This window comes from Acomys russatus, chromosome 24 (assembly GCF_903995435.1).
Source record: "Acomys russatus chromosome 24, mAcoRus1.1, whole genome shotgun sequence".
NCBI classification, from domain to species: Eukaryota; Metazoa; Chordata; class Mammalia; order Rodentia; family Muridae; genus Acomys; species Acomys russatus.
In genome coordinates, this window is record NC_067160.1 from 54217878 (window position 1) to 54231024 (window position 13147).

The 13147-nt window shown below is 45.8% G+C and overlaps 1 protein-coding gene across 1 annotated transcript in view; it reads right to left on the bottom strand.

Annotated features, from left to right (window-relative positions):
• Positions 1 to 4010: 4010 nt before the first annotated feature.
• The window catches only part of Setx (senataxin), a 59615-nt gene continuing 50478 nt past the window's right edge, over positions 4011 to 13147 (bottom strand). Inside the window, exons 22-26 of the mRNA XM_051166137.1 lie at positions 12505 to 12597; positions 11118 to 11282; positions 7801 to 7899; positions 7086 to 7173; positions 4011 to 5198 (exon numbers count right to left, since the gene is read on the bottom strand). Coding sequence (XP_051022094.1) covers positions 4485 to 5198; positions 7086 to 7173; positions 7801 to 7899; positions 11118 to 11282; positions 12505 to 12597 — 1159 coding nt within the window. The 3' untranslated portion in view covers positions 4011 to 4484. The remainder of the gene's footprint in view (positions 5199 to 7085; positions 7174 to 7800; positions 7900 to 11117; positions 11283 to 12504; positions 12598 to 13147) is intronic.

Genomic DNA, 13147 nt, shown 5'->3' on the forward strand with positions numbered 1-13147 from the left:
CACCTTTAAAGGACTGGTTGGGTAGATAACTGGTATGTGCCCTTTGCTTTCATTATGAAGGGCCAGAGAGATGGCTCAGCAGTTAGGGCCACTCATTGCTCTTGCAGAGGACCTGCACCAGGCTCCCTGCACCCGTGTCCAACAGCTCACAAACTGCCTGGAATCCCGCCCCGGGGATCTGATGCCTCTAGATTCCACACACACCTGCACTCACCTGCACATGCTTATCTCCAGATGCGCACATATATACACAATTGAAAAGTATTTTTAAGAATCTTAAAAGAGGTGGCACACAACTTTAATCCCAGCATGGGAGGCAAAGGCAGGCGGATTGCTGAGTTCAAGGCCAGCCTGGTCTACAAAGTGAGTCCAGGACAGCCAAGACTACACAGAGAAACCCTGTCTTGAAAAACCAAAACAAACAAAAAACAACAACAAACAAACAAAAAACCTGAAAAGAATAAAGGCAACAGACCTTTACTATTAAAAAGTAAAAAGGGAGCTGGGCATGGTAGGTAGCATATGCACTCAGGAGGCAGGGGCACGCAGATCTCTGTGAGTTTGAGGACAGCCTAGACTATACAGGGACACTCCAAACCAAAACCAAGAGTGGGGGGCTTGCAGTAGTTAGTTAAATGTCATGGGGACACCTTTAATCCCAGCACTCAGGAGACAGAGGCAGGTGGATCTGAGTGCACGTAGAGCTTCTAGGCCATATAGAGCTATATAGTGAGATCTTGTCTCTGGGATGTGGAGTACTTGCCTAGCTTGTGCCAGGCCCTGGGTTCAATCTCTAGCACTGGGGATGGGGGGGGGGCGGTACTGGGGAAAAATGTACAGAGTAAATGAAATTACTATCTAGAACAGGTGCACACAGCTTTGGAGGTGGTAGAAACCCGACTCTATGGTTTTATACATATGTCCAAGCCCAGAGTGTCCAAAGCCTCAGGAAAATCAAGGGCTTTGTCGATGATGTTGGCTCCTTACCACTAATGGACTGAGGTGATCAGTTGGGCCGTTTCAGCTTCCTCCCTTGGCCCTGCTGCAGTGCCCTAGGGAGCCTCCCATCTGAACCGAAACAGGTGCCCTACTTCCTGTCTTGGAGGCCACATCCAAGGAGCTCAGAGATGATGTACTGGTCCCTAGGGTACCCTTATTCCTGTTGCCACAACAGAAGCTAGACCCCAATGCTGGCTGTGCCATGGAAACTTCAAGAGCTGTACCCCAAACCCATTAGGTCAGAAAGTGTTGGGTGGGCCAGAAGTAACGGGTTCCAGGCTGCAAGCTCCCGCTGTTACCACTCTGTCTGTAGCATAAAGAGGCAGCTGTGTTCCTCACCACCACGGCTTCTGCATAGTGGAAAGGGGTGATAACTCAGGCTCCTGTGTGCAGAAACCATCTCTGTGGCACTCACTGCACTATAAATTCTCTCAAGTTCAAGCTAAATCTTATGTTGCTCCCTGAATTATTTATTCCTCAATGAAGAGTGAAACCCAGGAGGCGCAGAAACTGCATGCAATTGTCAATTGGTCCAGAGAGGGATGGCTGGTCACTTCAATCACTGGTAACTCCCGTGCTAACAAATTCCACAGATGAAGTGATCACGGCACAGCGCTCATCCCATTGGGCCAATTTATTATCACCCTCCCTTCTTCCCTGTGATCTCCAAGTGCACCCTGGGTACAGCAAGATGCAGAAGGCAGATTGAGTGTTTTGGGGTTTTTTTTTGTTTTTTCGAGATAGGGTTTCTCTGTGTATCTGTGTAGCCTTGGCCATCCTGGACTCATTTTGTAGACCAGGCTGGCCTCGAACTCACAGTGATCCGCCTGCCTCTGCCTCCTGAGTGCTGGGACTAAAGGCGTGCGCCACCACGCCCGGCCTGAGTGCCTTTTAAATGACATCATTCTGTAAGCCACTGTGTATGTTCTGAGTACCTGCAGTCACTGGCAGTCACTTGGATGTGGATGCCCTGTGCCTCCAATAGCACCTCCACACGTACCGGCCTCACGTCACTGCTTATTGGCTACTGTCCCCACACTCCTGGCCCCCAGCCTAATGCTGAACCTGCTGTAATCTGCAGCAATGGGGAGGCTCCTAACCTTGCCCACAAGTTTCCAAAGGGACCTGGGGATGAGGAGAGAGGCCTGGGCAGGGTGGGGAGTGAGAGCAGGGAGCTGGCGGAGTAAGGGTCATCTGGCATCTCCTTCAGCTTTATCCTCGCAACAAATACTTCCAACCCAGGCCAGTTTTCTTGTTTCTGCTTTTAATTCTGTAATTTTCTCTTAAAGTTTAGGTTTTAACAAAGATAACAGGTTTACTATTTGCCAAAATCCAGTTATGAATCCAGAGCATACAAAACACAAAGCTACAGAAAAGATTCCCCAAGTGCACAGGTAATTTTAGAAAATAGTTTAGTACACTCTTGATACAAAACACATTTACAGGAGGGCAGTCACATGTTCTTGCTCAAATTTGCTCCTGATAATTCATGAAAACATAACTGAACCAACCGTGATAAATCAAAGAGAAGCAAAGACACCTGCCTGGAAATACCATCTGAAAGTAGTCAGGGCACGCTCCTTCAACCCCAGCAAGGACAAAGCCAACTGTTCATCGTGTCCCGACAGCACCTTCAGGAAAGGCCTCCTGACATGGCAAGCACTTTCTGCAAATACCTTTACCGAACAGAATAAATAAGGTTTCCAATCCAATGTCACACAACTACACTCTGCTCAGACAGTTCTAAGGCAAGGCTTGCTTGCTGGAAAGGAGGGTACCGTGGGCACAGTCTACCCAGCACCCCTAACACTCAGAAAATGGACAGGTGCCACTGTCCTCTCACATGCTCTGATGTGTTAGCAGAGCCAGCAGATAAACACACTCAGTGGATGGCAGCCAACTACATGTTTTGGAAAAACTTCTTTAAAATCCTTTTTTAAATCTATGTGGAAATGTAAGCAGAGTGGGGAATGTCCTGATGACTGCTGTTTTGTTATGTCTCCCTCAGACGCACACTTTTTGCTTTCTTAAGTGGTCACCTTCACAAGTTCCTGCTAAATTCAGTACTTCCCAAAGACACCAGGAAAGAAAAAGTCTAGTGACAGTGAGATTTCCTGCAAGAGGCTTACTGAACCCTGCCCTAGCCAAAGCAGGATTTACTTCCCACCCAGCTAGGTGCAGCCAGGAGCCAAAGCATCCCGAGAAGGCGCCTTCTCCCTAGTTTCACAAGTGTACACACACAGTAGGGCTCCTGTCTGGGCACCAGCGGAAAGAGGCAGATCACGAGACTGTGCATTGAAACTTAGCAAAACGCACAGTTTTTACAAAGCTCTTAACAAATGAAACCTGTTTCAGCAGAATTTCTAACACAAACCCTCTTAAGAGCAGAGGACCAAAACAATTCCAAACAGCGAGCAGTAATTTTCAGGGATGTCTTCCCAAGGCAGTTAATGGGCTGTTCGCATAGCAGTCACTAGAAACCCCATGCTCACACGCTCTTCTACCACTTGGAGGTTTAGAAACTGGGTAGGCAGTCTCTCTCGCTTTCCTCTCAAAAGCACACCAGGCCTGAAGGAAGCCAGTTGGCCCCAGTGGCCCAGCACAGCTTATCTACTGGATGGTCTGGCAGTCCAATGGCAGTTCTTCTCTTCAGTTTCTTTCCTGCTTGAGATATACTATCTGCTCTGCCCCTGGGCAGCTCCCATGGCATCCCTCAGAATGCATCCATTTTTTTTTTTTCCTGGCAACCCTCAAACCTTCACAAGCAACCTGAAGCAATTCTTTCAGGCCAGCCCAGCCCAGCTCCTCCATTTGGTAACCTTTCTACAACCCCCCAGTTACACCAACCTCACAGAACATTCGGGACATATGAACAACAGTTCAAAACTGTTCTTCAGTTTTGAGAAGGGAGAAAGATTTAGCCACACACTGATATAGGTAGATGAACTTGTCACAGTGATGCCCTATGCCAAGCTGCCTTGCCGCAAGGGGCACCCAGCAGCACAACAGCTCCCAACATGCTACCCAAGAGAGCTGGCTTGAGACACTGGCCACCGGTATGAACTCCCTATGCTGAGGCTGCTGAAGAAACTTGTCCACCACTCAATGGTTGAAAGGACCTGTCCTCCTCTCGCTCTTTAAATATGAAGTATGTTTTGTTGGAAAACGACTGATGTCTTAGGGAGAGGAGGAAATGTGGTCTAACAGTTTACATTTTTAAAAGGATTTCATATTTGCTATATAAATTCAGTTTAACCTTTATAGCACTCACTCTGATCTGACCTTTTCTACAGAACATGAATTTCTGATCTCAAGAACATTACAGGTATACAAATGCCCTCTTCAAGTGTGTACAACTGACAAAACGTACTGAAGATGACCAACAGCCTGAGGGTTAGAAGGTATTGCCGTCCTTTAACACAGACTCTCAAGGGAAGCCCAGCTTATCTGTTTGCTGCTATTAGCTGGACTGCGGATGACAGCTACTATAGAAAGCGTCTCTTCTTAGCACTGCTGTCACCCTGCTCCAGCCCCCTCCTGTCCCGGTCACTTCTCAGCACATGATGAGTCACAGAGCCATGCCTTTCCTGTTCTTCTCTGGAGACCCTGGGATCTCTTCTGCGGCTGAGGCCAGCATCTGGGGCACCATACTTCCTCTTACTTGAGGAAGCAGCAGCAAGGTGAGCAGGTGGTAGCTCAGCCTGCATAGGAGACCTGTGGCTGTTCAGAGGGGCAACAACAGCAGTGGATGGCGGCACAACAAAACCTAGGTCCTGGAAGGACACAGGAAAGCCAGGCTCTCCCAGGAGATGGGCTAGGCCAGGGAGCTGGGGGCTCCCGGGCTGTGGATCCTTCAGGACTGTTCCCCTGGCTTCAGCATCCAATCTCCTAAATAGTCGTGGATCTCGAAGTCGGTCTTGAAGAGGCAGCCTTTCAGGATTAGCATCAGACGGTGTGTGGTACGGAGATGCAGCAAAAGATGTCGTGGCAACCCCACTGTCCTGCCTGTTGCTGGGCAAGCCACCCTGAGGTCTGGGTACCTCCGGGGCAGTGGCTGGGGGATGGGTCAGGCTCCTCTGTAGCACAGGCTTCAGTTTCAGAATCTTCATTGCATCGTGTCTATAGTTTGGGTCACAGGTCTTAATAATGGCCCCACGCTTCTGAGCATCCTGAATCAGTTCATTCCAGTGTTGGTTCTCCTGAAACAAAGAGGAGAGAGAAGCAATCACACCCTACAGAAGCACTCATGTTGTTGGGGAAGCCCGGGGGGGGGGGGCGGGGGGGGGCAAAGTTCTGTTTCTGAACAAACAACGATAGTCAGATGAACAGATGAAAACCCACAGCACTGACTGGCTTTCCAAAGGCCTCCCAAGCCCCAAAGCATTAAAGCATCTTAATCTCCTGAGGGAGAACAACAAAGACAGTCTCTCACTTTCTGTTATTTACATTTTTAAAAATTTTTTTAGGGCCTGGAGAGATGGCTCAGAGGTTAAGAGCACTGACTGTTCTTTCAGAGGTCCTGAGTTCAACCCCCAGCAACCACATGGTGGCTCATAACCATCTATAATGTGATCTGATACCTTCTTCTGACATGCAGACATAACACTGTACACACAATAAATAAATATATATATATATATTTTTTTTTTTTTTTTTTAATTTAAAACTTGTGTATGGGTGTTTGCCTCTGTGTATGTACACTTGTCTGCCTCGTGTTCATAGAGAGCAGAAGATGGTGTTCGATCCCCTAGGACTGAAGTTACAGGAGGCTGTGAGCTGACATGTGAGTGCTGGGAACCAAACCTAGGTCCTCTACCAGAGCAGCTCTTAACCCCTGAGCATCTCTCCACCGGAATCTTTCTACTATTTTACTCTTCTCTTGCTTATGTTGTGTGCAAGCTGCTGGGGATGGACTCAGGGCCTCACACCTGCTAGCCCAAGTATTATACCACTGAGCTGTCGCCAGCCTATCAGTAGCAGTTTGTAATTATTTCTGTGTTCTGTGTATCTGCTTGTATTTGTCAGTGCAGGTGCCTACAGAGGCCCAAAGAGGGCACTGGATCTCCTGGAGTTATAGTAGTTGTGAGCCACCCAAACATGGGTGTTGAAAACTAACTCTCACCCTCTAGAAAGGCAGCAAATGTTTTTTAACCACTGAGCCATGTTTCCAGCCCCCAAGACTTTATTTTAAAATGTCCATGTTTTTAACATGTTAGAAAGAATCTTTTAGCAATATTTATGATAAAATTGTATTTTTCCTTATCAACTTAAAAGGAGACATAAAGCAAGGGTACATAGCTTTTACAGCTTCCTTCAAAGGGTACAAAATTAACACAAGCTAAAGAGCAGAAATCTAGGTGAGAGTTAGGTGGAGTAAGATGTATTGGAATGCTCTTGGCTGCTACTAACAAAAGAGGGAAGGAAAGCAGCAAGCTGAGCTGGCTCCTCCCCTCAGATGACCACCACTTTCCCAAACAACAACAAGTTACTGGGCTGGTAAGAGGGAGCAGCCGTTAAAGAGTAATGCTCACAAGCGAAGCTTCAAAACCACGTACTACCCAGCTGTCTGCATTGGCTTCACTCACACTATCCACCCACTAAAAATGTAGAGCGCTATGCTTCATTCCAAGAACGCCTGCGGCAGCGTGGCTCTGGAGCAGACCGCTCACCTGCAAGCCATGTATGTGCCCAAAGGCGGCAGCTGCACATGTCCCTGCACTTTCTCTGAAGAAGCTGCTCACACAACCACACCACTGTTTGCTAAGCTCTGTCCTAGCACTCTGTATATGGCTTTACAGAGCCTCCTCAGTCTTGTCACTGATGCACACCAGGGTTTAGATAGGTCGCCTTGAAACCCTAGTGTACATACTGAGCTTTGTGCTAAGAATGAACAGTTTGTATGTACACAAAAGCTCACAGCCAAGATGCTGGAAGACCTAACAACCTTTATTTTGTAACCAAGAACTCATTTCCATTTTGATAAAAACAAACAAACAAACAAACAAACAAACAAACAAACCCAAAACCTATAGTAGCTAACAATGGATAAATTTAGAATTCCCTGTACCCCACCCGAGTGTACCTACCATTAGAGTCCTCAAATGTCCAAGAATAAAGAGGCTATACTTGGCTCGTGTAATGGTGACATTCAGTCTCTGCAAACTTGCCAGGAATCTATTCAACAAAAGAAAGTTAGTTCTGTGCTCGCAGGACATGCCTGTCTCTGGCCCCGGTGGCAGGGGTAAAGATGTGCACCATCCTGCATGGCTTTTCATGTGGCTGTTGATTGACAGTCACACTCTCCCTTATGCTTGTATGGTAAACACTTTACCAAACTGACCCATCTGCCTATTAATGCAGTTTTCAACCTCCCTAATGCCGCAACCCTTTAGTATAGTTCATGTTGTGTTGACCCCCAACATAAAATGTTTTTTGTTGCTACTTTATAGCTGTAATTTTGCTACTGTTATGAACCGTAATGTAAATTAGCTGATAGGATAGGATAGATATGTGGCCCTGTGAAAGGGTCATTCAACACTCCCACCAGTTTTTAGGTAGTGTACACCTCTAATCCCAACACCCGGGAGGCAGAGGCAGGCGGATCGCTGTGAGTTCAAGGCCAGCCTGGTCTACAAAGTGAGTCCAGGGCAGCCAAGGCTAACACAGAAAAACCCTGTCTTGAAAAACAACAACACAAAAAATTATTTTTGGTGCCATTATAAATAGAATTGTTTTACTTCCTTTTTTGTTGTTGTTGCTGGATGACAAAGCTGATTCGCAACAAGTGACAGCAATACTTACCCAATTGAGCCTTGCATGGCACTTGCCCTTACGCAGGTAACGATGATACAGTCTTTCTGCCGTCCCTGGAAGGCGTCCACCGTATCCACTTCTGCAGGTCTGTTTATAAAACGCATAGGGTTACTAAAAAGCTTAGAATTATGAAATACATGTACACAGCAGTGAAGCTGGATGGTGGCGCACGCCTTTAATCCCAGCACTCAGGAGGCAGAGGCAGGTGGATCTCTTCAAGCCTGAGACCAGGCTGGTCACCAGGGAGAGTTCCAGGACAGCCACGGTTACACAGAGAAACCCTGACTTGAAAAAAAAAAAAAAGGTTCATTATAAATTCCACACAGGACAGTCCTTTCTGATAGACTGCTTCTTAGGTCTCCATTCTTTTCCGTGTCTTCTGAAACACAATTCTTAGTTTACCAAGTCCATAAGAAGCCACCTCTTAGTCTGAGGCTGTCCATATTTGTATGTGTGTTTCCTTAGGTCTTTCGGAGTCTTCGATGGTTCCATCAGCTTGATGACTCCTGGCAGAGGCAGGTGAACTTTGGCAGAGAAAGAGCCTTTCTTCTCTGGGGACCACTCTCATTGGAAGTGAGATTCTTTTTTTTTACACCACTTGAGGTTGCTTCCACACACACGCCTTATGTCCATAAGTCATCATACATGTGTGTTCTGCCTGCATGTCTGTCTGTGCACTACGAATATGCAGAAGCCCCCAGAGGTCAGAAGAGAGCTTTAGATCCCAGGAACTGGAGTCTGAGCTGCCATGTGGGTGCTGGGATTTGAACCCAGGTCTTCTGGGAGAGCTGCCAGTGCTCCTAACCACTACGCCCCTGGAACTGAGTTGTCTTATCCACAAACTTCTTTCCATGTTCTGGGCATTTTTCCTTGTAATGTGCTTCACAGCTCTCAGTGGATACATCTTATACTACTCTGGCTTTATTTACTAAGTATTTTACTATTTTTGGTGCCATTATAAATAGAATGTTTTTACTTCCTGAGCAGACTGCTCACTGACAACCACTTTTTATATATTGATCTTGTATTGTACACATCTCTTAAACTTGTTTGTTAACCCTAAGGGCTTCTTTGTGAGGCTTCATTAGTGAATCTATAAATATGGCCATGCTGAATTATTTATAGACTTACACAAGAAAAACTCTTGCTTTGCCTAGACCCTCTACTGCAACAGATAACTGAAGTAGTGAGAATAAACGCCCTTCATGGCCTACAGGAAAGACGACTGCTGCACCTCTACGGAGCAGCATTACCTACCTGTTTCCTACAGATGCTTTTAATCACGCTAAAACATTTTCACTGTACTCCTAATAGTGTTTTCAGTTGTGAAAGATGACAGGTTTTGTTAAGTTCCTTTTCTGTCATCTGTTGGGGTGGCACGTGGGTCACTTCAACTAACTGTTTGTTCTTTGAGACTGTCTCCATTCTGTAACTCAGGGTGGCCTCAAGCTCACTACGATTATGCTGTCTTGGCTTCCTGAGTATGGAGGTTCCGGGGGTGAGCTGCCATATCCTGCTTCCTTCTCTCATCCCATTAACACGCAGAGCCAACACTGTACTCTGGGATAAATTTCACTTGGTCATGATGTGCTGAATTATATGCACTGAGTTCAGTCTGCTGCTGTCTCTTTAGCATTCTCATCTCTGCATCATGAGTAGTTATCAGCCCTGAGGCTCTTGTGACACCTTCTCTGGTTTGGTGTCATGAGTTACAGTGTTCTTGGAGCTGGCAGCATGGTTCATCACATATAAGCAGCTTGCTGCCAAGCCTGATGACCTGAGTTCTATCCCAGAACCAACCACCAAAAGCTGTTCTCTGAGCACACGCACACCATGGTGTGCCTGCCCTACATAAATTTTAAAAACAAAGAGTTCTTATGCTTTTGTAAAGTCCCGAGTACTATTGGGTTTTCTGTTGTTGTTTTTAGGTAGGCTATTTCCTATAGTCCAGGTTGGTCTGGAACTCTAGCTCCTCCTGCCTCAGAGTCCCGAGTGCAAGGATTCCAGGCCACAGCTGGTTCTCGGTAACTCTGGATTGATGGCTGAAGGAAGCCAGCAGTCAACTCTAACTCACCTCTCATTGCTAAGAGGCTGTGGTTACTACCTCTACACGATGCATACATAAAGTCTCTTCAGATATCTTTATCTTCTCTGAAGTCAGTTTTGTGTTATTTTGACATTTTAAAAGATTTGTGTTTGTCTCTGAGTGTTAACAGTGCATGTGTGCATGTGAGCAAAGGCCACAAGAGGAAGCCAGGCGTCCCCCTCTATCACCGCCTCAGTCTTTCCCTGAACCTAGGGCACATGCTTTCTTAAACAGGCTGGAGGCCAGCAAACTCCAAAAGATCCTCCTGTCCCCGCCTGCTTCTGAGCTGAGGTTACAGAAAAGTGTGCTGGACTTTCAGCTTGTTGTCTAAGTGCTGGGATCTGAACTCTGGTTCTTATGAAGGCCTATCAGGTGCTCTTAACCACTGAGCCCCTGTCTCCAGACTGTTTTGTTTGCTGACACAGGTCTCACGTAGCCCAAGTTAGCCTTGAACTCACTATGTAGCAGAGTGTGATGATTAGTGTTAATAATCCACTCAGGAAAAGTTATAAAAGTTTAAGAAATGGGCCCAGGGCTTGTTTTTGAGGGGTAATCTACTGATGGTGTTAGTGGAGTTGGGAAGACCCACCCAGTGTGGGTGACACCATTCTCTGGGCAGATCCCGGACTGTGTAAGAGTGCAGATTTCGAGCTCATCACTAGCGTGCATGCATTCACTGTTCTTCTCCTTCTGACTGGATGCTTCAGGGTCTTCCTGCCTTGACTCCCCCATCGTGATGGGCTGTAATAAACTGTGAGGTGAAATAAACCCTTTAATGCTTTTGTCAGAGTATTTTGTCACAGTAATGGGAAAAGAAACTATGACACCAAGGATGACCCTGAATGGTCGTCCTGCCTCCACCTTCCAAGTGCTGGAATTACATGTTTCTTAACACACACCCAACAATGACTTCCAGATTTTAATCTTTCATTTTACTACAGAGATAAGGAGACAAGAACACAATCTTAGCAGTGCCTGATGGTACTGTAATTCCAAGTACAGAGGGGCTGAGGCAGGAGGATAGCAAGTTAATGACAACCTGGGAAACTTACAGACATGGTCACACAAATAATAAAAAGACTGGGTAATACAGTTTAGAGCACTAGCCACTAGAGTATAAGACAACCCTGATTCAACCCCAGAACTGTTAAGAAACAAAACAAAACAACAACAAACTAATTCAACCTAAACACCAGAAATACAGGTAAAAATACGTCACCCTTTCTTATCAAATTCTCTCTCCAAATCCTTCTGGATCTTGGTCTTCTGAGCCTTGTAATGGGTTATTATGCCAATATTTCGGAAGGAAATATCTTTTCTTTTCTCTTTAATAAGTTTAATTATTTCCATCACCAACTTTATTTCTTGAATATTTACATATGAGCTAAACAAGATGGAAAAAGGAGACAATGCATCAAATCTCACAGCAGTCTAGTTGTTCGCTGTTCTACTGAGTTTGTTTCCCATTACAGTAAAGAGCACATAGATAGATGTTTCCCCCTCTAGTCAGGCAGCAGTGTCGAGGATATAATAGTCATTTTGCATATATATCAATAATTGTAAATAGCTGTGCAATCCAGAAAGTGATTATAAAAAAGGAAGTTTAACCAATGAATCACGTACCTAAAGAGATAGCGCCCAGACAGCTAAACATGAACAACATGGCCCACCAGGGCTGAACAACATGAAAGCCATCTCATCCTGCCACTTCTTTGCTGGCTCTATGTCCTGTACTCCCAGCCCAGCCCACAAGTATGTGTGTCCTGCATTATCAAACTAGATCCAACCTAGACCAACATGGGCCCTTGTTCTCCTGAGTCTTAAATACCCAATACCCATGCTAAACACACCCTAGGGGATGACTCCCTCTCCTAGCCCTCAGTTATTCCTCAGGCTAAGACTCTATCAAGGTTCCTTGCTGTCTTCTGGTCCTGTAACATGCTCGAGGCTCTGCTCTGCTCTACTCCTGAAAATGCCACAGAAGCCTTGCAGTTGCAGCCCCTGTGACACTGCAATCTGACAGGCAAACTCCTCTGCCATTTCACTTCTTCAAGGAATGTCCCACCCCAATTTCTATTGTGATCTTAGAATCTTTTGGGTTTTTTGTTTTTGTTTTTGTTTTTTCCATTCCCCAACAGCAGGGCAGTGTTTATACACGTGCTCACGAACACTACCTACCTCCAGGTTGTTAACCCTCTATTCAGAGCAATCCTTGGCTCCTCTGATATATTTGCTGTGTAGCAATGTATCAAAACCCCTACTTTTGCTGTCATTCTATAAATAACCAACACATTCCCTCACAACTCAAAATCCTTATAATGTGATCCCACTAGGCCTTCATTTACTCAGCTGAGTCTTTTCACTGCGCTTAACCCACCTGGAAGAGTCACTGAGCTCAATGACTCCCTAGTTAATGCGGGCTTTCCCATGAGACCACCATCATCTGACCACGGGGTCTCTCACTGCTATGACCTTTCAGGGACTTACTGGTCACCAGAGAGTATTGCCCAATTACACAGAAAAAGGGAAGCTATCATCACAGACAGTGAAAATGACTGTGCCCTGGTGCTGGAGAGACTGGAGAATGAAGGAAGAAGAAAACGTACTCATTATCCCGTTGCTCTGAACCATCTCCAACATCAAACACGAGGTAGGGCTGAAATGGCCACTCTGATGAACACCGAATGGCTTCTGTCAATCTATAGAAAAGCAACCATATTCAGAAAATATGCTTTAAAGCACACATTTTATCATTATCTTTTTTCCCCCTGTGTGAGACAGAACCAGGAAAAAGTTAAAGGATTAAGAGGTGTTCTTTCGCAGATGTGCAGCAGTGAAACATTTAAACTGAGTTTATTTCCATTCTAGTACCAAGGAAGATGATCTACACAACTGTGACTCCTGACTAGCTCATAACATAGTTCAGAAGATATATTTACACAGGTAGGGAACATGGCACAGCCTCCAGGGAAAGCAAACGCATAAACAAGGCTAAGAGCCTGGCTTCAATCCCCAACACCACCAATACAAGGCAGGCCATGAAGTTGCCAGTGATTATATTTCTGTTATATTAAATATGGTGACGTCTGTCACCGTTTTTTCCTTTCCATTCTCCCACTGGCCCCCATTTTTCTTTTTCCAAGGTAGGGCTTCTCTGTGTAGCCCTGGCTGTCCTGGAACTCACTCTGTAGGCAAGGCTGGATTTGAACTGAGATCCACCTGCCTCTGCCTCCCAAGTGCCAGGATTAA